Source organism: Hirundo rustica, chromosome 1 (assembly GCF_015227805.2).
Source record: "Hirundo rustica isolate bHirRus1 chromosome 1, bHirRus1.pri.v3, whole genome shotgun sequence".
Taxonomy (NCBI): domain Eukaryota; kingdom Metazoa; phylum Chordata; class Aves; order Passeriformes; family Hirundinidae; genus Hirundo; species Hirundo rustica.
Window position 1 is genome coordinate 46,540,463 of NC_053450.1, and position 23,770 is coordinate 46,564,232.

The 23,770-nt window shown below is 43.3% G+C and overlaps 1 protein-coding gene across 2 annotated transcripts in view; it reads right to left on the minus strand.

Annotated features, from left to right (window-relative positions):
- The window catches only part of TAF4B (TATA-box binding protein associated factor 4b), a 73,062-nt gene extending 50,432 nt beyond the window's left edge, over window positions 1-22,630 (minus strand). The window contains exons 1-5 of one of the 2 annotated variants that reach the window (XM_040086723.1): window positions 22,535-22,630; window positions 6,026-6,174; window positions 5,169-5,276; window positions 859-1,026; window positions 630-752 (exon numbers count right to left, since the gene is read on the minus strand). In XM_040086723.1, the coding sequence (XP_039942657.1) occupies window positions 630-752; window positions 859-1,026; window positions 5,169-5,276; window positions 6,026-6,174; window positions 22,535-22,598 (612 nt within the window). In that variant the 5' untranslated portion in view covers window positions 22,599-22,630. Of the gene's footprint in view, window positions 1-629; window positions 753-858; window positions 1,027-5,168; window positions 5,277-6,025; window positions 6,175-18,479; window positions 18,572-22,534 lie in introns of those variants that run through there. The other variant, XM_040086730.2, reaches the window with a different exon arrangement.
- Window positions 22,631-23,770: the final 1,140 nt, after the last annotated feature.

The following is a 23,770-nucleotide window of genomic DNA, read 5'->3' on the forward strand; positions in this document are numbered from 1 at the left end:
CACACAGCCTTCTGCTACGGTGGAACAACAACACAGCAGCAGCGGTCAAATGCCATGACAAGAAGTGGCAGGAGAAATCGTTACCAGAAAAACCCAGCTGTGCTGGGATACAGCACAAGGCACCATACGGAAGCCACCTGCAAAGAGAGAGAGGTTGGCAGCCACCACACTGTCTGCTCCATCCTACTGTTTTAAGCTATTGATAATGTCATTCTTGTTCCACTGCTCAGTTCCCTCTTGGAGTAAAGCAGTTGTATTGGACTTAGCACTGCACTGCAACCTCCACATCAGATTCTTGCTACTGAGAACTCGAAACTACACCAACATGCAAAAAGAGACACAGAAGCTGTGTTAACACTACCAGCTCCTCCTGCTATCAGTAATCTGTGTGCATAAAATGAAACAGAAATGTGAGGGGGAGAAATAACAGCATGGGATTCAGTTAAAATAAAGATTTATAATGTAAGACATAACAGGGTCAGATGTACTCAGCCACAAATCCAACTCCTGAGCTGTTTAAAAAAAAAAAAAAAAAAGCTACAAAGTAACAGAAACAAAACTACGATAAAGTAAATGTCAAAAATCTATACATAAATGATGCAGACTTTGTTTAGGGGAAAAAGTCTCACCAGTAGATTTTGCACCAGATTCTTCACATTCTGCCCCATCTCAGGGGCTTGAGGTCCACTAGATGCCAATTTTATTAGCGTAGCAAGAAAATTCTTGCATTTCTTCACATTCTCTAGCATCTCCTGGCGTGGAAATAAAGAGAAGACTGTTAGATGTTGCACTGTCTCTTCAACCTCTGATGAACATACAGAATGTTAATTTTTAATTAAAAACTTTTTTTTTCCTTACTGTAGAAGCGCTGGTCTGTGCTACTGTTGTGCCCTCTGCTTTCACAGAGACTGCCTTTTGGGAGATAGCTTGTGCAGGTGGTCCTGTAACTGGAAGTTTTACAGGTGTTCCAGTACTCAAAGGCTTTACAGCAGTAACTGCCGTAACACTAGCTGTTGCAGCTGCTGGCTGAAGAGAAAAATTAACACTTTTTAACCAAGGAACAACGTGACAAACATACTGGATTCTGCTAGCATATAAGGTAGCAACCTCCCTCCACACTGCTATTTGAAACACAAAGAAAGAATTACTCTCTATTTTTAGAGTTTAGATTCATTTCCTTTGAGAGACTCTATTTAATACAGTAAGTGACAGCCACAGCCATAATTCTGTTTACAAATCAAGGGTGAAGGGAAGAAATTATAAAGGTACATCCATACCAAAGCACCGCCTGCAACTTTGAAGTAAAAAAGAAAAGTAAAATTGTCTTGAAGAAACCAATATATTAACTTTGCCAGGCTCCTACAGTTTAGGACTCATTAGTCATGGATTTTGGACAACATTATGCCAGGTGATACTGCTCTGAAGACAAGCAGAACCATAAGTGATTATTTATCTTCCAGTCTTGCCCTGAAGCTCCTCTCCCAGTTGCAACACCCCTTGCTTTTCCTATCACACACTGACTAGGCAAAAGACATCATGTCCACTTTGGAAGGATGCAAGTGCCAGCAGAAGCAGCCAGCTCAGCAAATGGACCTAACAAGTTCTTCCTTCCTTTTCCTTGTGGGCAGAAATTTGGATCTCCTTCTCATCTACCCTGACAGAAACCCTGACAAATTTCAGTTAGTTTGAGACCTCTTTTTAAAAGCTCATTATAATTTACCAACAGATTCAGAAGCTCTAACAACAAGAGAGTAATTAAGGTTTACAAAAAAAATACCTCCTTTCTTTGCAAACTGGCCTAAATCTATTTCTACTTCAGATCTTAAAGAGCACAAAAAACCAAACCATACCTCAAAAAACAACGCAGTTCATTTGATACAACACAATACAATACAAATAAAAGACTCTGCCCATGCATAAAACCCACTGCTTTAGATTTCTCAGCTTAAAAACGGAAAAGCCAGAGGGAACCCACAGGTAGAGTTCCAGGTTAACATTTGAAACCTAAGGTTGGGTGTCATCTTTCCTCCATGCCTGTGATTTTGTAGTCCAAGCTCTAGGTTCAGATCTGCACAAGGTACTGGTTTTCACTGACTCTTAACACATTTAAGTCAAACAGGCACAACTAATACTTGCTAATTGCGTCAATCGTAAGACAGACAGGAGTCTAACTTACCCTACCACGGATAAAACAAAAACTCATCAAAAGTGGGACAGACATCATGTAGAATATCAGTCTTTCAGGACAGAGGAAATTAATGAGCAAACACTTAAAGCTAAAGCAAAACCATAACACTTTTGTCATGTAATTACAATTTTATTTTTTTTTTTCTGGGTGGGTGTCCTCCCCTCCCCAAGTTGCTGCCAGCTTGACATGAAAGCAGCAGGCAGCTACCAGAAAGCTTTCTAGCTTCGGCTCCTGCTGTTGGTAACACTTTAGTAGCTCTCTGCAGGATCTTTGCCACCACCACTGCCTCTTCCAAGGTTGAGGCTCAACAGCTCTAAGACCACAGGGAGGCAAACTGGGCACAAGAATCCCACAAACAGATGGGCAGGAGGAAGACGGAAGGGGACACAGTGCAAATCTGCCAAGCTGCAATGCCCTGGGCTTTTAAAAGTCGAAAACAGGAGCTGATCTGTTGCAAATTCCAGCATGCTTACACATCAAGACTAGAACAGCATTTTATCAGCTGAGGGAGGAAACAACAGGAAGTCTGCTGGACCCTTTTCCCAGGAAAATGAATATATGGGAATTAACTTCTGTCATCTGCCGTCAACCTTATTCGCTACTGACAATTCTCATTCTCACTTTGAGCAACAGAGAAACAGTCACCACAAAAAAATGGCATTAATCCTGCATATTTTGAAGTCATTTCAAGAGAAAAAGTGCTCTGCATCTAAATTAAAGTGCCTCAGCATGATGCTAATTAGACACTTTGCAGCTTTGTTACCCCATCTGGGAAACAAGTGAAAAATAAGAATGTGCAAGTAATTTTGTCTAACCTCAGAGCTTAAACATTCAGGAATGTCAAAAAAGCGAAATATTTTTGTTGATGAGGAGAATAATCCTGCAGTCAGTACCTACAGAGTTTGGCAGAGCATGTTCCAAGTTATATTTCAGACAAGATTGAAGATGCACAACCAAGCCAAGGATTATTTCCTCTCCACTCTCCACCACTTTCTGTGATGACATCATACTTCCACACCAACAATCCTCTCCTGTGACCTCAAAAAATTGTTGAGACTAAAATCAGGAAGTTATTTTAAGACTGATGAATGAATTGCTGCCAAGGAAATCAGACTCAAGGGCTCTGCCGTCCTTTCCCCAGATGGTTCCATCAACTTTTTGCACTGACACCCTTTTCAACACTCTTCTCCTGTCCATCACAGTGTGAGGAGCAATGTGACCATGCGATGGCAAGATGTATCCACATTGCATCTATTTACTCTTCATTGTACAAGGAAATAGTACAGAGAGCTTTGCAATCCTCTGCAAAACAGGGGGGCTTCAAGGAAGTCACTCCAAACAAAACAGTTCTATTAATTTTTTCTAGAGTCATCATTTAAATCCATGATGCTAAATCCATCCTGCTGTTTAAATCCAGCCCTACAGCTCATTACAAATGTTCTAGTTTCTACAGTGGGGAGAGGGGGAGCCCCAGCTTACAAAAAAATACTCCATGTCTATGTCTTTAAATATCTCAGAAGTTCAATAGACTACGTCAAAACTGAACTAACGTACAGAAAAACCAAGCCAAAGGCAGATATAAGTTAAAAAAAGAGAAGTTAATAGCATGATGAATCTCAGTGATTATCCACGTGAGAGTGTGAGGATGCATGTGACTTCATGGATGACCTTCATCTCTTTTCCCCAGTGCAAGGGTAATATAGAAGATGACTATTGTTTTTATATCCTAAAGACCTCTATGCAAACATCACAAACACGGGGTTTGCAAGCTAGTATTCCAAAATAAAAGTAAGGAACATCCATTACTGTATTTAGACACAAAGCGTACACTGTTTCCCTTCTAAGCAAAATAGAAAATGTACTAAGAGAGGCCTCTGGGTTTTTCCATTTTAGCCCCAACATTATCCATCTGTAGTGAGAGGGAAGTGAAAAAAGAGCACAGTGTGAGTAGTGTTCAGTGGCTGATACAGAAGAACAGAAGGATGAACTTGTTAGTCAGACTGCTATGACCGTCAACAAACACATGCCCCAATCCTTCAAACACCCTCAAGGTCAAGAACATACATCCAGAATGGTTTTTTTGAATGACTCATCCTGCTCATTTACTATTTTGTCAACTGCTACAGCTGAGTCCCTTTCAAACTCCTGTCACAAAATATAGGTACAAGCTGGACTTCTTCATGATTTCTCCTGCAGATTATGAGAACAGAACATATTATCTGCAGAGAAATGTAGTTTTCTTTTCATTTCACACGCTTATCCAGAAGTCCGGTCCCCAAGAACGGAGGATGAGCCATATGTAGGAAAAAAACTCATACTTTGCAGGTGATAAAAGTCTCTTCAGAAGAGGACTACAACATTTTTCTCTTGAAAAAGCAAAATAAGATCTAGGAAATAAGACAAAAATGCTACCTAAAAATAATGAGGCATTTTCAACCACAGCCCATTTACAGCTGTACCTGTGGAATGCATCTGCCACAGTCAATTAGAGAACAGGTCTTCATCTATGACCTTCCTTTAGTTTATAATGAGGGGGAAAAATCATACACATGAAAAACAGCTTGATTGGTGCAGACAGCTCATTTTCCCCTCCACATCATCTCAGGTATACCTTTTTCCCCACTAAGGAATCAGGGAACCCCAACAGGAGTGTATCTCCCAGAAAAGATTTAGCAAGAGATTGAAGGAGCTCTGTCACAGCGTACAAAAGCACTGGAAATGGCTCTCTGAACTATTTATTTTATTCAATGTTCATGTGTTTCCTACTGTAGTGAGATTACCTGACACACACTGACAGAAGTCTAATTAAGTTATGAATTTAAAAAAAAACAGATTTGAGAAATAATTTGTTATGGCACGAGGGCAAAGGTTACCAAGCTTACTGAAAACAGATTACAGCTAGAAATAACAAGAATGCATCCATATTTTCCCCAGTTCTTTCTGTCACTTATTCCACCATATTATAAAGCTTGCAAAGTACCTGTATTACAGCAGGTGTCTGAACAGTAGAAACCACAGCATTTGTTGTTTGAGATAACGTTTTCACAGGAGCAGCTGCTATTTTCTTTACTAACTGTGTGCCAGAATTCTTTGAAAAAAATAAAAATAAAAAAATAATTACACATGGGCAGAGAACAGTTGTCACACAAGTCAATGACAAAACAGACATTGAGGCTGGGGTCAGATACAAACCAAGACACATCATCTTGCAGTAACAACGCAGGCACCATTCACACAGTCCATATAGTTGGACACTGCTCAACAAAGCTCTTTATCTACCAGTTTAATATTCAATAACAGATTCAGAGACATCTGGAGATAATGCAGAATCAGAATAAAATGGTTAAAGAAATACATAAATTGTTACTTTTATGTACCTCCTTACTCTTGCCTGCTGACCACACTACAAGAGATGGAAGAAAAAGGCCAGCAGAGTTCAGGGAAGGAGGAACGTCCTAGAGACATGGGAAAGGTCCTCAGCTTTACTCAGCCTCAGAGAAATATCCCAACAGAGGATCACAAGGCTTTATATACTAGCAGTAACAATTTAGGCAGTTTTGGCAGGCTTTTTTTTTTTCTTAAAATGGTTCATATCATAATTATAATCATCAGAGAGGAGTTGACTAATTTGACCATTATCCTATGTAACAGCTCACAAGATTTTTCCCAAGCAAGAAAGCAAAGCACATAGTGCTGTTTATTGGTGCAAAACCCAACACCATCACCCTGTTCAGAAAGGGCTCAAATCCTTATTCAACACTCCACAACTGATTTGCAAACCCTGTTATAACTACATAACACCCAGCTACATCAAACTAAAGTTCTGAGAGCAGTTACCTGCAGAGCACATATTCTGATTGCAGGTGTGCTGGTCGGCACAGATGGTCTCACACTTGTGTTATTTTGTGTCTGTTTCTGGGCTCCTGCTATTGCCTGTTGAGATACCAGCATTAGGTGGCCATTACTGCTTCTGATAAGAACAGTTCCTGTTGAAAACAACCACATTCAGACAGTTAGAAAATAAGTTATATTACGGCTTTCCTGTATTTCTGCGGAAGAAATAACTAGACCACACTGATAATTTAATATTGAGTTTAGTACTCCAAGGAACAGCTGCCAAGAAATCTAAGAATTAAATGCACATCAGCTTTACTATGCATCTTATGACAGAAAAGAATTCCTAAATTCAAGAGAAGAACTTAACCACCGGCCATACCGAACCACTGTGTGCATACAAGATGCGAATTGCAAAGCAGTTCACCATTTGAGTCAAAAAGATATTTTGAACATTAAAAAGACAGACACACAAAATATACACACACTCTGGGATTACTTTAACACTAATTTTAATCACTTCTTCAACCTGCAAAATTCATCACTGTTATCACACTTGGCTGCCTCCTCAGTTTCTGAACATTTAGGCACATGCTTAGAGGTGAAAACATAGCTTAGAGAAAACTGCAGTGGGAACTGAAGCCTGACTAGTACGAGCTCACCTACCTGTATCAAGACCATCCTCCCAATCAAGAGGGCAGGGGTGTCACATGAAAATCAAGGTCACTGAGATATTTGAAGCTGTCCCTCTGCCAAGGGTGTGTCCAAAAGCATTAAACCCCAGGGTTTTACTGAAGCAGTTTGAAGATGAATAGTGAGATTCCAGTGGGAAAGTATTAAAAACAAAAAAGAAAAGGGGAGAAAAAAAGAAAAGACCATGCAGCTACCAAAGCTTCCTCCCCTCCCCAGGAGCTCATCTCTGAAAAATTCAGAGGATTCAAAACAATCTCAAATACAATATGCCAGCTGGATACCTGTTCTGTACCACATCAGATCCTTCAAGGAAACTACAGAGGACCCTGCCTTTGTGGTGTCTCACCTGCTTTGCCTCCAACAGCAACTGCTGCAAAGTCCACCACTGAAAATACCATCCTCAAACGCCCTCACTTAGCATTGACCTGTCAAGTAAAAGGAAGGAGGAGGTACAGGAGAATCCAGGTATGTAAATAAGGCACCTCAATGTTTCTGGAGGACTGCATTAAACTTTCTTGCAAGCTATCCAATATCTGAAACCCAAATCTTCTATGCACACTTAAGATCTTTCCTAGTGTAAAACAAGACTGCAATGAAAGCCTTTTTACTACTTGGTTAGTCTGAAAGCTGTCTAAACACTACCATACAATACAGCCTGAAACACTGCTTCTGTCTGAGTTTAAATGCATACAGCAGAAAAAGCCACAAGCTCCATGAGTTGGGTTTTGCTGGGTATGTTTGGGGTTTTTTTAAAAAAACAACAATCAAGCTATAACCACATGCTTAGAAACAGCTTTTCATCCTCCACTTCTAAAAGCATAAGAGGATATTGCAAGACAACACAAAAACTGGTATAAAATTCTGTAACATCAACATATTGTCATTTACATAGCAGACATAAACTGAGAACAGCAAGAGCAGTATCTACATGATCCCTTCCTTTCTCAAGCAGCTCTTACTACATGGGGCAGATGCATAAGGCAGTTGCATATTCAGAAAAACACTGCTAACACCATCTGACAACTCAGCTTTCTCCTCCTCCACTGATGACTTGACTATAATTATATTTAGGTACAGATGGATCATTTAATTTAATCAATGAATAACCGGAATTATAGAAAACATTAGATTTCTCATTTTCTTTTCATGCCATCTTATTTAGACAGTGATTCATGGCAAACAATTTATCATCAGCCAGAAAAGGGGTTTTTTTTTCCTTGTTCACACCACATGGTTACACAGATTTCACTGAAAGAGAGAAAGCTGACCACATTTTGCTAGCAATAGCATTTCTCTCTGCTCTGGGTCTACATTCAGAATGGCAGAAGTGTTGTTACTGGAGATTTTAGGCTTTTATAAGCCTGGTTTGAAACATCACTGATAGCTCTACTCTTTGAGAAGGCACATATAAACATAATTTCATTCTTTTAGAGGCTTGGAATGCATTAAGAGTTAGTTTTCATGTACTTGGGTATTTTGTCACTACTCATTACATTTGTCTGTTAAGTCAAATTATCAGAAGGGCATTTTCAACTTCTGCATTTGAGAAACCACATTGATACCAGTAAACCTGATTACAGGGCTGGGACTGGTTTTGCACTACTGTTCTGCATTTTCAGTTGGCATTCACCAGAGATGGAGACCCTGCTGGAAAAGTATCCCACCCTCTAGTCACCTGAATGGGGTGAGTTTCCAGAACAACCCACTTGCTTGACAGGAAATTACCTCAAGAGCAACAGAGCTAGAACGTTTATGCAAATACAATATGTAAATTCAGTCACATCTCCAAAAAAGAAAAGTTAAGCAAAAAACAATGGCACAACTATTAACAAGTCAAAGTAGCCCATTTACATTTGAGCAAGATAGCACTGATCCCAAAAAGGATGTAACCTGATACATAAAGCAACTTTCCCCTTGGCAACAGGATTCGGCAACACAAGGACATCCATACTGAATCAGAACACTGTAAAATAACTTGGTGAGAGCATCCACAGAAGTCACCTAAGGTCACTGCAGCCTTGACTGGAACATTCAACTATGATAAGGCTTGTTACTTGCATATAAGTTAAAAGTAAGAAATTGTTCCCCTTGGAACAAACAATAATTTCCCTATCTTTGTTCCAGTCGGCAGAATTTTTAATAAAGCATGGTAACCTTTCCATGGCAGCAGCTCTTTGTGACACTGGCACAATTATAACTCTAAACCAGTATTATAATAATCTACTAACTACTGCTTCGGTAGGCTTAATGATATTGATGCCTGATGCTAGCACAGACAAAGCTGAAGGCAAATTTGAAACGGCTCTTAGAGCTCCAGTTCCGCACACTGAGGAGCCACATCTTGTCCAAGCACAAGAGACACTTCTGGGCAGCTACAACTTAAAGTCACAAAGCAACGGTAAACTGACACATGAATTGCCTGAAACACTTTGAAAGCTGTTGTGAACAGCACTTATTTTTTTACCTCTGGTTGCCACAATTTAATTACAGTTTTTCACAACTTTGATACTCCCTTTCTGGCTGGAAACAAAAGCAATAACCCCATACTGCAGCCAATGACACAGACTCCAAGAGGTGGCACAGGAGGTCTCTTATGCCAGAAGAAGAGGTTCCATGGCTCTCAAAACCAATGCCTGAAGTCTCATACACTTTATACAGCTGCACAAGTGTGAAATGAGTGAACAGCAGGTGATGGTAACTTTGAGGCTCTCAAGAGAAAAGTCATGTAAACAGACTCACGCAGCTACCAAGACGCTACTATCAGAAAAGAAAATAAGTGCAAGATCCACATTCTCCACTTGGCAGGGGTAAGGGGCGAAAAAGATAGTACTTCTTATCAAGAGCTGTTTTCACATTCACTAGAAGGCAAATACTAACAAAATAAATGTGAAAACAGATCATATCCTGCAGTCACTGAAACTCCACAGGAAAATGGAAGGAAGGAGGAGACAACACACAAAACAACACAGGACCACTGAACAGCTGAATGTTGGGGGTTAAGTTTTCCTGTGGAATTTTTCCCCCTAAGTTGCTAGGAGACTAAATACTGATGCTTAAAAGGGTGCTTGCCCCGTACAAAAGAAGTGGATCACTTAGTTTAGGGAGGGGAGGGAAAAGGCTCCCGGGAGCTGAGGGTGGTGGTTTCACTGCTCTCGGTTTTCCGGGGAGGACGGTCGAGACACGGGTAGCTGCTTGAAGTCCACAGCTGGCGGAAGAGTCTGGTCCTGGAAATTCTGTTGTCTGCTGGAGCGCCGAGGAGTTCAGAGCTCCTTGCCTGCCCTGCTGGAGCTGGGTCAGCCCCGTCCAGCCATCGTGGCTCCTTCAGCACTGCTCACTTTGCCTGCCAGGACACCCCCCTGCCCGCCGGGACAACCCACCGCTTCCAGCCATCAGCCCCGAGTTTTCCACCGTTTCGGCTTAGCGTTCTTAGGGTCCCAAGAGATCAGACTGCCCAGGACTTGTGAGACAAAGCCCCTCGGGGTTCTTGGTTCTGTTTATTATTATTAAAATTGCTGCTGTCGTTTGTCTGTCCTGTTATATTTACTAGTAAAGGGCTGTTATTCCTTTCCTCATAGCTCTGACTGAAAAGTTTTGGTTTTTTTTAATCTTCCAAATCATAATAACACGAAGGGAAGGGATTGGAATTCCCCATTGCTAGAGAGGCCCCGCCTCTCCTTAGCAGATACCTCTTTTCAAACCAAGACACCGAAGCATGAAGTTTCAACTAACATCTCTCAGCACTGCATTTAAAAACAAGAAAGGTATTGGCAATCTGAGCAAAATATCAGCACTAACAGTAGTAAATGAAGAGCAATGAAGCATCCTCATAACACCAGAGATGCCCTCTTTTGGGCTGCACTTCCAAGAACACTTTGATAGTTTTACTGGAATTGTTTCAGAGAACAGGAATGACTTTCTCACTATTCATGAATTTTGATAGTAAGAGCAAGGCACAATCCTTTTGGAGCTACAAAGCTGTTCCTATTTTCAAACCAAAGTGACTAGTTACCAGGGATTATTTCTTATGTGCTTCACTGGAGGACTCAGACATATCTTGCAGATTATAAAAAAACGTCTCTTGCAGATTATAAAAAAAAATTTCCTTTTTGCCATGAATTGAAACTTCTCTCCTCAGATAATCTGCCTGTCCTGACAATAGCATACTTTGGAAAGTTATTTGGTTTTCCTACACTGGAAGAGAAGGCAGTTAAAACACAATCAGCTGTTTCAGCTGTTTGTTCTATGCACTCCTTTCTTCAACGGCAACCCTGTGAAGAGGGCTGGAGGGGAAGCACCAGACAACCAAAACCCAACTCAGTTTCCCCCAAAGCTACACAGAAGGAGCCACACTGTATCTTCTTGCCTTGAAGAGGTCTCATTGACATCTACACCCAGTGCCCTGCCTTCTCCTGGAACCAGGGCTGCAGATACCCTGCCTTCAGGAGGAGTGCCAGCCAACAGTCCTGCAAAGCTCCAGCAGCCACCACCCAGATCAGCCTCTACCTAGACATGCCAGCACTGTGAACAATGGAAAATCAGAGGCCTTCTAATGAAATTTCATTTCTTTTCCCAAACTTGAGATCCCTCTGCTACAAATTCTCACTGTTCCAACACACTGGTGAAGGAAACCCAGCTTGTTCTGAACTTGGTGCAGCACACAACCCAGGAACCAAGAAACACAGGTTAGCAGGAGGAGCAGCTTCCAGATACCTCTGCATTCTAACTAAAAAGCACCAAAACCTCACTGGAGACATGAGCAAGAAGCTGTGGGATAACGGCAGAGATCTGTTTATAATGTATGTAATGCCACCTGCATAGGCTTCACTGTATTTCAGGGAATAGCGTTAAGGAAACCACAATGCTGTTAAAACTGGTGCTGCCAACTGAAACTCTGCGCTTCATCCAGCAGCATGGAACACCAATGTATGCTATAAAAGCATCCCACCGTAAGGGCAACTTCCACCACGCAAGACAAGCCTGAGACCACTTCTGAGGGGAACTTCACTGAGGAATTTCCTGAGATGAACCAGCTGGCTTTTGCGCTCCAGTGGAGATACACCTTATGCTGTTAACACGTGAAGCTGAAGTTGTCAAGTTAAGTCATCACTTCAATTACAAGGTTTCTAACCCAACTGCTCATCCAAACAGCTCTTGGGAACTGCTGGCTAGGGAATAACGTGAGGAAATGAAAAGAAGTCTTTTGCTCCTAAAATAAAACACAAGCAAGAACAAACCACAATGAGAACAAACTCATTTAGGAGAACACAAGTCACAAAAGCTGCTTTCACAGAAGGGTAAATTTAGCTTATTTCAAAACAAGGAGTGCCCACATCAGGTATGTTGTCAATCTTAGTAAAGTACACTTTAACGCAATTTTAAAAAAAAGGCTAAATGGGGACTTCCAGGTCTCAAATCAGTAACTGAAAAACAAAAATGTTTTAAAACAACAGTAATGTGTCAGAGCTCTCTGTTCCTAAACAAATCCCATTCTTGCACTGAGCTACTCAAAACAAAGCCACAGCTTTTAAGGCAGTTATTTCAAGTTAAGACCAACCTTTAAAGGCGATGTTTTAATAGGAAACTAAGTGGCAATTAAAAAGAAATGTTGAGTTTCTTTGACTATTTAGGATCATTCAAAATTTGGAAAATAAAATATCAAACACTACTAATTCATGCAACAAGTTTGAATACAGTTTTTCTCTCTAAAGCCATCCTTTAGGGGAAAAAAAGCCTGTTTTTTCCTCTTCAATTTTGTTGATTGAGCCCCACAGAACAGGTCACTTAAAAGTTTTAAAAAATACATTACAGGACTGAATAAGACAGAGCAAAAAAGGGCGTTATTAGAGACATAGACTGTTCTGACAGTGATTGTAGCAAGCTGCATTATGTCGTAGTTTAGCTGAAAAAGAGTGCTAAAGAGGCACAAAATGTTAATGAAATACTGCTAAAGACAGTAACTTAACTTTTACACGATTTACATAATCCTTCTCATTTGATGGGGCCGTAATGTTTTCAGAAGAATTATGGTCTGTAGTGCATGCAGGAGAACTACTTACTCTATGAACCTCACTCAGTACTTGAGTTTTCCTAGATGTCTACTGCAAACTTACGAACTAGAGATGAAGAAACAAGGACAACAGCCCAATTTGGAGGCAACATCTATCCGTGCTTTTCACTGCTTTAGGAATGAAGCTACAGCAATGATCTAAAGGCTACACCAAGTTACCTCACTGCAGGCTCCTAATAATGATCTCTAACTTCTATTTTTAAATGCAATTGATTTCAGACAAACAGATCTTTTGTGAAGTCACAAAGATTGCCTGTTTTAGGATTTTCTTGGGAAAAACACCTGTGATTGTTCTCCTATTTCCCAGACAAGCATGGCAGAAGGCTCATCTGCACTACATGGGGTCAAGATAAATTGTTCAGCATCTACAATACACCCACAAAACATTTTGCTCCATACAACAAATCATTCCAACCTTTGGAAGTCGATTCCAGCTGATGTAAGAAGAATTCAGCAATGCCCAACTCACAATCAAGCACTGATATTGTAACAACCAGAATCACTCACCACACATCCAGGCCTTCAACCAATTAATTCCATTCACATTTTGTTTTGCAAACTAAATAATTACATATCTCAGAAATCAGCCTCTGTGCTCCTTTCTTTTGTTCCAGGGAAGCTTCTAAACTAATGGGTCTTTATAGCAATGGCTCAGGACCAGTGACTAGCATGTAGATATTGCACAGTCACAATGAAATGTCAGATTTTGAATTCCAATGAAAGACACCTTGTTTTTCCCATGGATATGGAAATCATTAATTTCCATGTCAGGAGAAAAATTCAAAGGGCACAATCCGCATATTCTTTCATGCTACAACAGAACACAGTCTACATAAAATACAACACTATGTTATAATTGTAAGTTCTTTAAAGATGTTGATGGCTTCTTTGCCAACTGCACAAACTGCACTACGGATTCATGTAGACTCTGGCCTACAGCCTTCAACGCTGATATCTGATGACTCACCATTTCAAAGCCAGAGACCAGCCTTCCTCGCAGACCTCACCGTCCAGCTAACAGCACAGTTCTAATGCACAGCACCAATGTTTCCCAGACTGTCTCGGCTGCTGCGAGCAGAGTTTTTGTTGTGGATTATGTAACCTAAAAATGTGTATTCTATTTCATCTGTTGAAAGCTGCTTTTTGGGGGAGATGTTTTATCTTTCTCTTGTAACTCCGGAGGTGGGGGGGGGGGGGGGCGAATGTCTTCTGATGATGGCCCAGCCATTAAAACCAGGTGGGGCAGTGTTTCTTATCTCTTTCACCACCCCTCCATCCTCCAGGGGGACATCTTCTGATAATGGGCCATTAGGGCCCACCAATGACATGACACATTCCATCATCCCATTGTGAGATGCTCCACCCACTGGGGGAGGAGCCAGCTGTTCCTAGCTAGATAAAAACTGGGACTGAAGGACACAAGGTATCCTGTTTTTCCACTGGATTCCTGGAGGAGGACTGGACCCATCTCGTCACCACTGGACTTTCTACAGGACCATCTCTACTCCACAGAACCACATCTGTTACTCCAGGAGGACTTATTTGGACTGCTTCCAACACCCTGACCATCAGGGTGCCAGGTCGTATCCCTGACTCTGTCAGGGTTTGTTCCAGGATTTTTGTTTGCTTCCTTGCTTGTTTTTCTGTACTACTACATTGTTTTGTTTTCTGGGTTTTTTGTTTTTGTCTTTTTTTAATATTCCTAGTAAAGAATTGTTACTCCTATTCCCATATCTTTGCCTGAAAGCCCCTAATCGCAAAATTATTATAATTTGGAGGGAAGGTGGTTTACATTCTCCATTCCAAGGGAGGCTCTAGCTTTCCCTGGCAGACAACTGTCTTTTAAAACCAAGACAGATTTAAACAACCACCATGTAAACACTAACAGCTCGAGGGGTTTACAGTTCCAGCAAAGGCTGCTGCCTGCAGTAACTCCAATATGTCCCTGGCTAAGCACCCTTCTGTGCTAACAGTTGGCACCAGCTCCTGAGATACCCAGTACAGACACAGGCATTCCAAGCGAAGGGAGCGAGGAAAGGGATGATGCTATCCCTTCTAGGCAGGATGGAGCAGACTCTGATATCCTATCTTTAAAACAGCCTGAAATAATGGACGCCACACATCTTTCTCAAGAGTGTAAACAAAGTCCTCTCTCCCTCCCTTTCTCCAGGAACTAGACACAAAGTGCTAAAACTGCAAAAATCTGAAGCCAAGTTTCACACACTGCTCAACCAGCAAGCCTTACCCAAGCTGTTGGAGACTAGCTGCTCATCAATGCACATTGGTGCCCAGATGGGTATCTGATTAACAGTCTAGTGACTGGACCCCCATAGTTTTCACATTTTCTGATGCCCTTTCACAGAATACAGGCCCACATTTCAGTGTTAAAAGACTGCACATACAGTTGAGCTTCTTTCTTTGAGAATACATTTATATCTACATTATTTTAGTTATAGTAGAACTCTCAAGCAGTAGTATAACTGTACCAGTTGCAAGGGTAGTCAACCTTTTTTTTTTTTTTTTTTTTTTTACAAGCAACAGGTGTCCAAACCAAAAACCTAAAGAAAATCTGGACATTGCATTGGTACTTGGAGGGGATGTAAATAACCAATAGGTTTTCTGGGCATAGTTACAAGATGGCACTACCTTTTCTATTTGGATTCAGAATGTATTTATCACACTTGAATTTCAAGAGGTGTTGCTTTTATGGTGCATAGGCATCGGGGATTCCCAGCCAACACTGTGTACCACAAGGCAGAGCCTTATTTGATATTGTGATAACATCAAGCTCTTGTCTTTGGGCCATACCTTTCAGAAACTGGCACCATTTCCCATCAGCACTTCCCCATCGCATCTTTGTGGTTTGCAACTTTGCACCTTGAGGCTTGGTTGCTTTCCTATCTGAATAATCAGATAGTTCTAGGATTATCTATAGCTAAGATGAATCTGATTTGAGCGTTCTCTGGGACCCAAATTACCTCATACAGGAGCTTCAAATATTTGCTGGGGACTAAGCTGATGGCAGTGAAATAGTACCTCAAAGGAGCAAAGTGATCCTTACTGTCAAGACAATTCCTACCACACTGAAGGAAGCACTGAGTCTCTACACCACATCCTCTTGTGTACTCCTAGAATTCACTGGAGTAAAATTCTTCAAATAGAGGGTTATATGCTTGACACACTGCAGCCACATATATATAGAGCACACGGCTTTCTAAGGACCAGAAGGTATGCGAACACCCCGTGCTTAACATTTCTGGAACAGCCAGAAATGTAACTGTTACAGAGAAATCTGAAACTGAAATGTCGAACCACAAATCTTAACTTTAAACCAAGAGATGCTGAAAACTTTATTGGTGTCTGGGTAGTGTTTTAACAAAGGACAAGATCAGTCCCCTTTAAATCCTGTCTCCTTTAAATAAGAGGAAAATCAAGTCAGTTAATTCTGGTTAATTTTACAATGGGACATTTGTTTCCTCATTGCTCACTTTTGGACCAGAAGAAAGCTGAATTCCACTTCTGAAAGTGCAAATTCACTCCTCAGCTGGATGGCTTTTCACTTGCAAACAAGGAATCAACATTGCATTTTAACAGTGATCACCACCTTGCTCTAAGTATGATGGAGCAAACAAAAATTATTGCAGAAGACAGCAAACCCTTCATGGGAAGCACGAAATTCTGTCTACACAGATGTTGTGGATACTGTCACCAAAACTACGTGATATTTGTCAAGTGCCTAGTATGCAAGCCATGTATAAAGGTGTTCTGACTGCACTAATCCACTTCGACAGGAAGCATTGGCTGCCCCGCTGAGACTGCCTGGTAACGCACCACCCTGGCTTCCAGCGCTCCACTGGGACTAGGTGGCACCTGCCACTGGGCAAGCTGCCAGGGAAAGTCTTCAGGTGCTGCGCCAGCCACTGCATGCTGCTTCATCCAGTTGTTAATGTAGCCTGGACATCCACTCAAGGAACTCTGATTTCCCAGGCAACTCCTAGGAGCAGCCAGTGAAAGCATCTCCTCTGCCTCCATCAAACTGGAAGCGTGCACTGGAAGAAGTCTGCAAACACGAGCTATGAAAATTAGGTGTTACCATATCATCAGACTGTTCTTACAGCACAGTAAGATCACCGAGCTTCGCCAGCTCTGCAGCCTTAACAGACCTGAGATTTGCTCATTAGCAACACGGATCTTCCATCTATTGCCCTTTTTACCCCACTTCCATTGCAATCAGAGACTATTTCCTCAAGACACTGGTGGAAAAGATCTGTTAGTGGACTTTGTTCTAAAGGTGACCCAGATGGCAGACCAGATCTTAATCCTGATAATTTGAACAGTAAGGCACTTAAAAACACCTATGGTTGTATGTCCATGGTTTCCATTTTGCAAATTATACCTGCTTTTCTTCTGACATCATCAGTTTTCAGAAAAGTAGCTTCATGCAAAGAGAATTCTAAAAAAAGTATTTGCCTTTTGCTTTTGTCTAAATGATTTAGGCAGTACTAATTATTCATCTTTAATAGTTATCAGAAGTATTGCAATTTACATCAAAACTTGCATATACATGTATCTTTAAACACAATACTACCCACTAGGCACAGCACAGATTCCAATCAAGTGGCATAGCAAATACCTGGTTCTCTGAAATTACTTAAAAAAAACCTGGTATAGTAACTCAAAATAACAACCCATGAGCGTACCTAGATTTTATCAGCATCTTTGGGAAAAAGAATACTGAAACATAATTTTGTGTGGATGATGCTATTTTTATTGCTACAAGCTGAAAGTCCTTTAAATACTGCAAAAGCAACACAAGTCAGGCTCACGTTCTCTCTCTTCTAAAGATTAAGAAAAGTTCACCAAACTAGCTGTAATTCTTTGCAATACACTCCAATTGACTGTAAAATTTGAACAGCATTTAACATTCATTTTACTGAGCATCATATTCCTGTGCTTCAGTATTCAGAATGCATCTATTTTTTTTTCTGTGTTGGAAAACCATAAATCTAGAAATTAGCCTCACATCTTCTGCCAAGATTTAAATCTTAATTCCCACATGGCTGTGCATTTAATCATATGAAGGCATTATTTTGCTAGACACAGTCTTGAAAGCAAAATTAAGTCCTACATGCAGCTGAAATTTCAACTGGTTACAGCACAAGACATTTCCTCACTATTATCTGAGTTTAACTTAGTTCTTCAAGCCTGCCAAAGCTTTGTTCACCCTTCCTCAGGGGAAAAAAAAAAAAGTTGATCAGCATCACCTAATGTGAAGACAGAAGTCTGCTATTGGGATACAAAAAGTTACAGGCACTGATTATTTAGCCCCTACTGGTCTAAGCACATGTACGATGCTCAGACTTCATGAGATCAACATCCAGAAACTGCATACTTTAAAGGAACTTCTACAGTCTTCTGCCTGTTGAAACAAGAAATCTTCATATTGCCTACTCCTACTCAAACATAATACAAATTAAGAAGCATTTTAAAATCAGCCTTTCCTCCTATTCTAAAGCAACAGACCAGACACAAATATGGAAATATCTAATTCCTCATATGGTTTTACCACCGAAAAACAACTAGAACATGACAAGGGACATCCACAGCACTTTGCATGAGATGTATTAGGTCAACTTTGAAAGCAGAAGGCAGCAGCATCCAGATGTTTATCAGCCCTTACCCCTTCAGGTTACCGACCTTAGGTTCTACAGACAAGAGAAACTCGACATGACCAGGCTCCATCCCATCCCATCAGTTTTGGAATACACACACAGGCTCTCTCCTTCCCACCCACAGGAGTCCACACGCTGCCTGCCTGCTTCAGGCCACACAGCCCAGCCACCTGACACAAACACTGGCTCTGCTTTCTGAAGTTACCCACTATCAGCCAAGATAAACTGCAGGCAGTGGAAAACCTGCCAGAGACAAGGCAAAACATCCAAGCAAAGACAACTGAGCTGCAAACAGAAACCAAGAAGCTGAACTCGCTGCTGTTCCTCTCTAAGTCATGTGCAAAGGAAACCTTACACGGAGACCATGCCTTGCACCACAATACTAGTGAAATTACAGCACACTTGGGGCAATTCCTCTTTGCTGACACCATGCTTGCTCAGGCCCATTGGTGGTAGTAGTAATGGAAAGCATAAAATAGAAATACACACACGAGAGGCAGCCAAGGCTACAGCGAAGAGTGATGGCAGCTGCTGCCACAGCCCTGTAGCCAGCAGCAGTGCCATGAGGTGAGGTTTTTGAAGAGTTTTCCTGCCCTAAGCAGATTCAAGGTAACAATGGAGGATCCCTGGCATCTGGCTCAGTTCTGTCCTTTTTCATCCCATCGGCAGAGAAGCAGATTTATCTACTCATTGTCCTTTCAACGCCTGCTTGTAACGAGCATTCCAGGGCCAGGGATAGACTGAAAGTACAGACACAGAAGTGACAAAAACCTAAGTCCAAGAAAAGTAAATAAAACCAAGAAACAACATTCTTTTTGTTGTTTTTACGCTCTTTTCCTACCCTCCACTTCTCCAAAGCAGTGTGGAGCCCAAAGACACTATGGTGAACTACACACATTTGTCACGGCCCTCGTCTCTCCTTCGCCTTCCCAATTATTTCCTCCTGTTTAATAGCACAGCCCCATTAAGCTCAGGTTAACCAAGGACACAATTTCTTGTTAAGCAGATGGTCCATGACATGAGACTTTTGCAGGTTTGTACGCATCAGCACAGGCCACACACAGCTCAGGACTGAGGCAGCACGGCACTCACCATGCCGCTCTGCTCTCTGCAGACCCAGACCGCTACGTGCAAAGCCTTCTGAAATGCTGCTAGCCTTGTTGTTCCTGACAACAAAAAGGACAACTGAGGAAAGGTCCCTTTGATAGATCAAATCCCCTTCGTTTGGGAGGACATAGCCCAGCCATTCAGTCTAAGAGCTGATGGTACGCACGATCAGAAGAACAAACCCAAACCCTGAAGTCAGACCTGCTGGAGTCTGCCGCTGCTAAAGCCTTCAGTGGTGGTCAGCCAGGGGTGGACTGGTGCAGAGGATGGATGGCCTTGGGTACCAGCAGCACTGCTCTGACAGCTGGCTGCTTCGCTGAAAACCAGCACTTTGTAGAGGAAATCACGGGAAGGTGATGAAAAACCCTTCTTACTCATGAGCAAGTCTGAGTCCTTCAAGACCAAGAGAACTTGTAAAGCTCATTGATCTTTCCTGGGCAGCCAGACAAAAAGAGGCACTTGGCAGATGGGCAATCTGTGCTCAGAGACATGAGGAGTCAGGCATTATCTAGTCATCTGCTTTTCCCAACTCCTGGCTTTATTCTGAGCAAGAGGAAGGGGGAGGTAGAGATGGAAGAGAAAGAGCAGCATAAATCCCAGATTTCCATGAACCTCCACTGCCCTCCAAGTCACAGAGGCAAACACAGCCCCACTGCTGCCCCTCCTTCCCCAGGCTGCAGTGCTGTGGAAGCAATGCCCACTCCGGGCCATAAGCAGTTCATGAGTAATTAAGCACGACCAGCAAGGGCAGCACTGTCCAGCCTTGCTCAGAACAAGCCATTTCAACTATTTCCCTTTGAAACTCAAGGAAAGGATGTTTTCTGTATGCTTTTTTCTCAACAGGTGCCACAAAAGTTGCATGCCATGATTTTAAACCTAAGTGCATTCTCCCTTCTGTATTTTATCCTGTATGACTAGATTTGACAGTTTATTTGAAGTAAAAACTTTTCAAGCCTAGGAATTTGGTGGCTATTCCACTCTCTTTTTTTAATGCTGCTAACATTTGTGGCTTTAATGCTATCTGTCCTACATTTTTTTATTATTAATTAAAAATTGAATCCACCTAGAAGACAGAGGTAAAATACTAATACTTTCTCAAGACAGAATGCATTTTTATATAACCTTGCAACAATTACATAGACAAGTTTCCCTGAAACATTGATCCCTTTGAAATCTGACATCTCATTTCTTCTGAAGCACGAAAGTCCATACAGTTATTTTAATTTACAATGCTGCAGAGTACCAGCACCTCTGAACTTCAGATACAAAGACTGCATCATCCCAGGAGCAAGGAAAACAAGCCGATGCAACTGAGGGATAACACTACTTTTGTGACACCTGCCTCCTACCACAATACAAGTCAGATGACAGTCAACAGTATACCTGGATGCAATCAAACTAAAGCCACTACAAAAAACCCCTATGTTTTGCTAACTTGTAGGTGCCAAACCACAAGCAACTTGCAAGAGCATCCACCTTCACAGAAAGGTGTTTAACTGAATGTCAATACCTTCCAGAAAGCAAAAATATATTAGATACAAAACCTGAATACCTGGGAAGTCCCGCTACAAGAAGTTAATATATTTCCATCATGGTTCATTTCAGAGGAAAGTTGGCAAGGGTTTAGAGTCATCCTTGACTGCTGACTACCCAGACATTACAGCATCATGAGTGCTGGGAAATCTACAGTGAAACTGACTGACTAAAGACTTTTTTTTAATTAGCATTATATATTTCATTGGGAGGTGCATGCCTTTGATAAGGACATTTGGATTTAAAAAAAAAAAAACAAAAAACCCCCAAAACAAATACCCACTACCAGCACAGGGATTACTGTAAAGCCAGTCATCCTTTTCAGCAATATCCAACCTGAAAGTAATTGCAACAGATGCTCCAACAACGGAACTGTCCTGGCAGGAAATAATTATAGCATCAAATAGCAATAAAGTCATTACATATCTTGGGGTCTCAACAGAGCGAGACCAAAACCAGTGGAAACAAAGTCACCTTTTTATTAAAAAAAAAGGCATTTAAATACAGCCCAACAGGGAGAAATGGGAAGTTCAGAACCAACAACACTTTCTTCCTTTTAAGAGAAAGTGCAGGTGGAAGCACTGGCTAATCCTCTGTTGCTATCCAAAGAATTTAGATGTCTCTATCAGCACTGTGCAATTTCTATGTTAATATTTTCACAGCTGCTATAGGAAGCACATCTGTAAGGGCGCTATCCCTCCGAACCATTAGGTTTCCCACAGAGGTTTTATAGAAGAAAAAAGAAAAAAGCGTTTCAAGGAGCAACACGTAATGAACTTTCAACTCTGCCCTCCTCAGGCACGGCAGTATTTTGTTCTATGAACAGTGTCGCATCGGCCGGGTTGTGCCAGTGACAAGAATTCCCTCGGGACCGCCGGGTCGGAGGGGAGTGCGGGCAACCTGACCCGCTCCCTAAGATACGGAGCCGCTCCGCAGCCGCCAACCCACGCTCACACCCCCTCCCCGAGACACTCCTTCATCCAAGTTCCACTAAAGCCTCCAGCAGTCTTTTTCAAGTCATACGCTATGGTAACTTGGCCGCTGAGTTTTTGGTTACTTTTCCCGCTCTTAGTGCTATCCAGCAAAGGAAGAAGTTGCCTTTATCCAGAGACTTCCAGATCCATCCTTCAGGCAGGCTGTAAGCATCCCCAGCGCTACCCGACCGAACCCAGTCACATTGCCAGCGCCCTGCAAGGCACACGCACACGCCGGTTCCCAGAAGTTCGGGGCAGACACTCACCGAAACACACACCGCCGCTACCATCACCACCACCCCCGCCGCCCTGCCCGTCCTTCGCCGCGGCTCGTCTCCAGCAGCAAGGGCAGCGCGGCGGGCTCCGTCCTGCCCACCGGCCCCCGGCAGCGACCACCGCCACATGCCGGGGAAGTCGCGACGCGGGACGTGCCCGCAGCTGGGGCAGCCCGGGAGGGATCACTCACCTGGGGGCAGCTGCAAGTTGGCCGGCAACTGGAGGGCGGCCGCGGGCGGCCCCTTGGACGCCATCGGCCGCGGGACCCCGGGAGCGGCCCCCCGCACCACCGGGCTCCCCGCGGGGGCGGCCGCCGGGCACAGCGGCGGGGCGGCGGCGGGCGCGGGCCCGCCCCGGTCGGGGGCCGAGCCCGCTGCTGGGGCGCGGGCGGCCGCCCGCTCCGGGTGCCCGCCGGGCATCAGCCTGACGGGGGCCGCCGAGGCGCTCATGGAGGAGGAGGCGGCGAGGGGACGGGGGGCGGCCGCGTCGCGCAGAGCCCCGCGGCGCCCCGCAGCATCGCGGGCGGGGGGCGCTCAGGCGGTGCCCCGGCCGGCGGCTCGCCCGCGGAAACACATGGCAGCGCCGCTCCCCCGGCTCCCGGGCGCCGCGCACGTGGGCCCGGCCGGCCCGGCCTCCCCTGCCGGCGGCGGGAGGGAGGGGAAGGGAGGAGGGAAGAAGGGCGGTCCAACGCCGGCAGCGCGTCCTACTGCGGCGGCGCCCGGCCCGGCCCCGCCGCCCCTTTGAGCCCGCCCGTGTTTATGGAGCCATGCGGACTCCGGCGCCTGAGCCGCGTTGAAGTCGGAGGGAGTCCGGGCGGCCGGAGCCCCGGGACGGCGGTGACGCGCGGGTGGCCACGGCAGAGCCGCGGAGCCGCTCCTCCCGCCGTGCCAGCCTCCGGCCCGCCTACCTGCGCCAGACCACCCCCGGCTGTACCTGGGCTGCAGGTGCCCTTGGGGCTTCCATTCAAGACGAAGGCAGCTCCGGCAAGTGTGAGAGTTCGTCGTGTCGTGATGGGAACTTGCTGACAGGCCGAGAGAGCGAGAGCAGCACGGACCTGTGAGGATGAAGGGGACAAAGTTGTCCCGTTTGACCTTCATGCCCGGGACTCCATTTGAAGAAAGGCTGAGGAAAGACGTGGAACTCGGTCCCCTTTGTAAAGCAACTGTGATCCTGACAGAATATACACAACACAGCTCTAAAAAAACAAATTTCAGAATATAATGGGAAGTTTTTGCATGTGTTACAGGGAATTCAGCCTGACCTTCAGTAATTCTGTTTTGAGGTCGTTGTGTATTGTAGCCAAGTCTGGGTTAAATTTCAGTACATACTGAAGCATGTTGATGCACGTGCTTTATTTTATGCATGAAATTTAAGGGATATTGCTTATAACTACTCAAATTGAGCACAACATAAGCAATTACAAAAT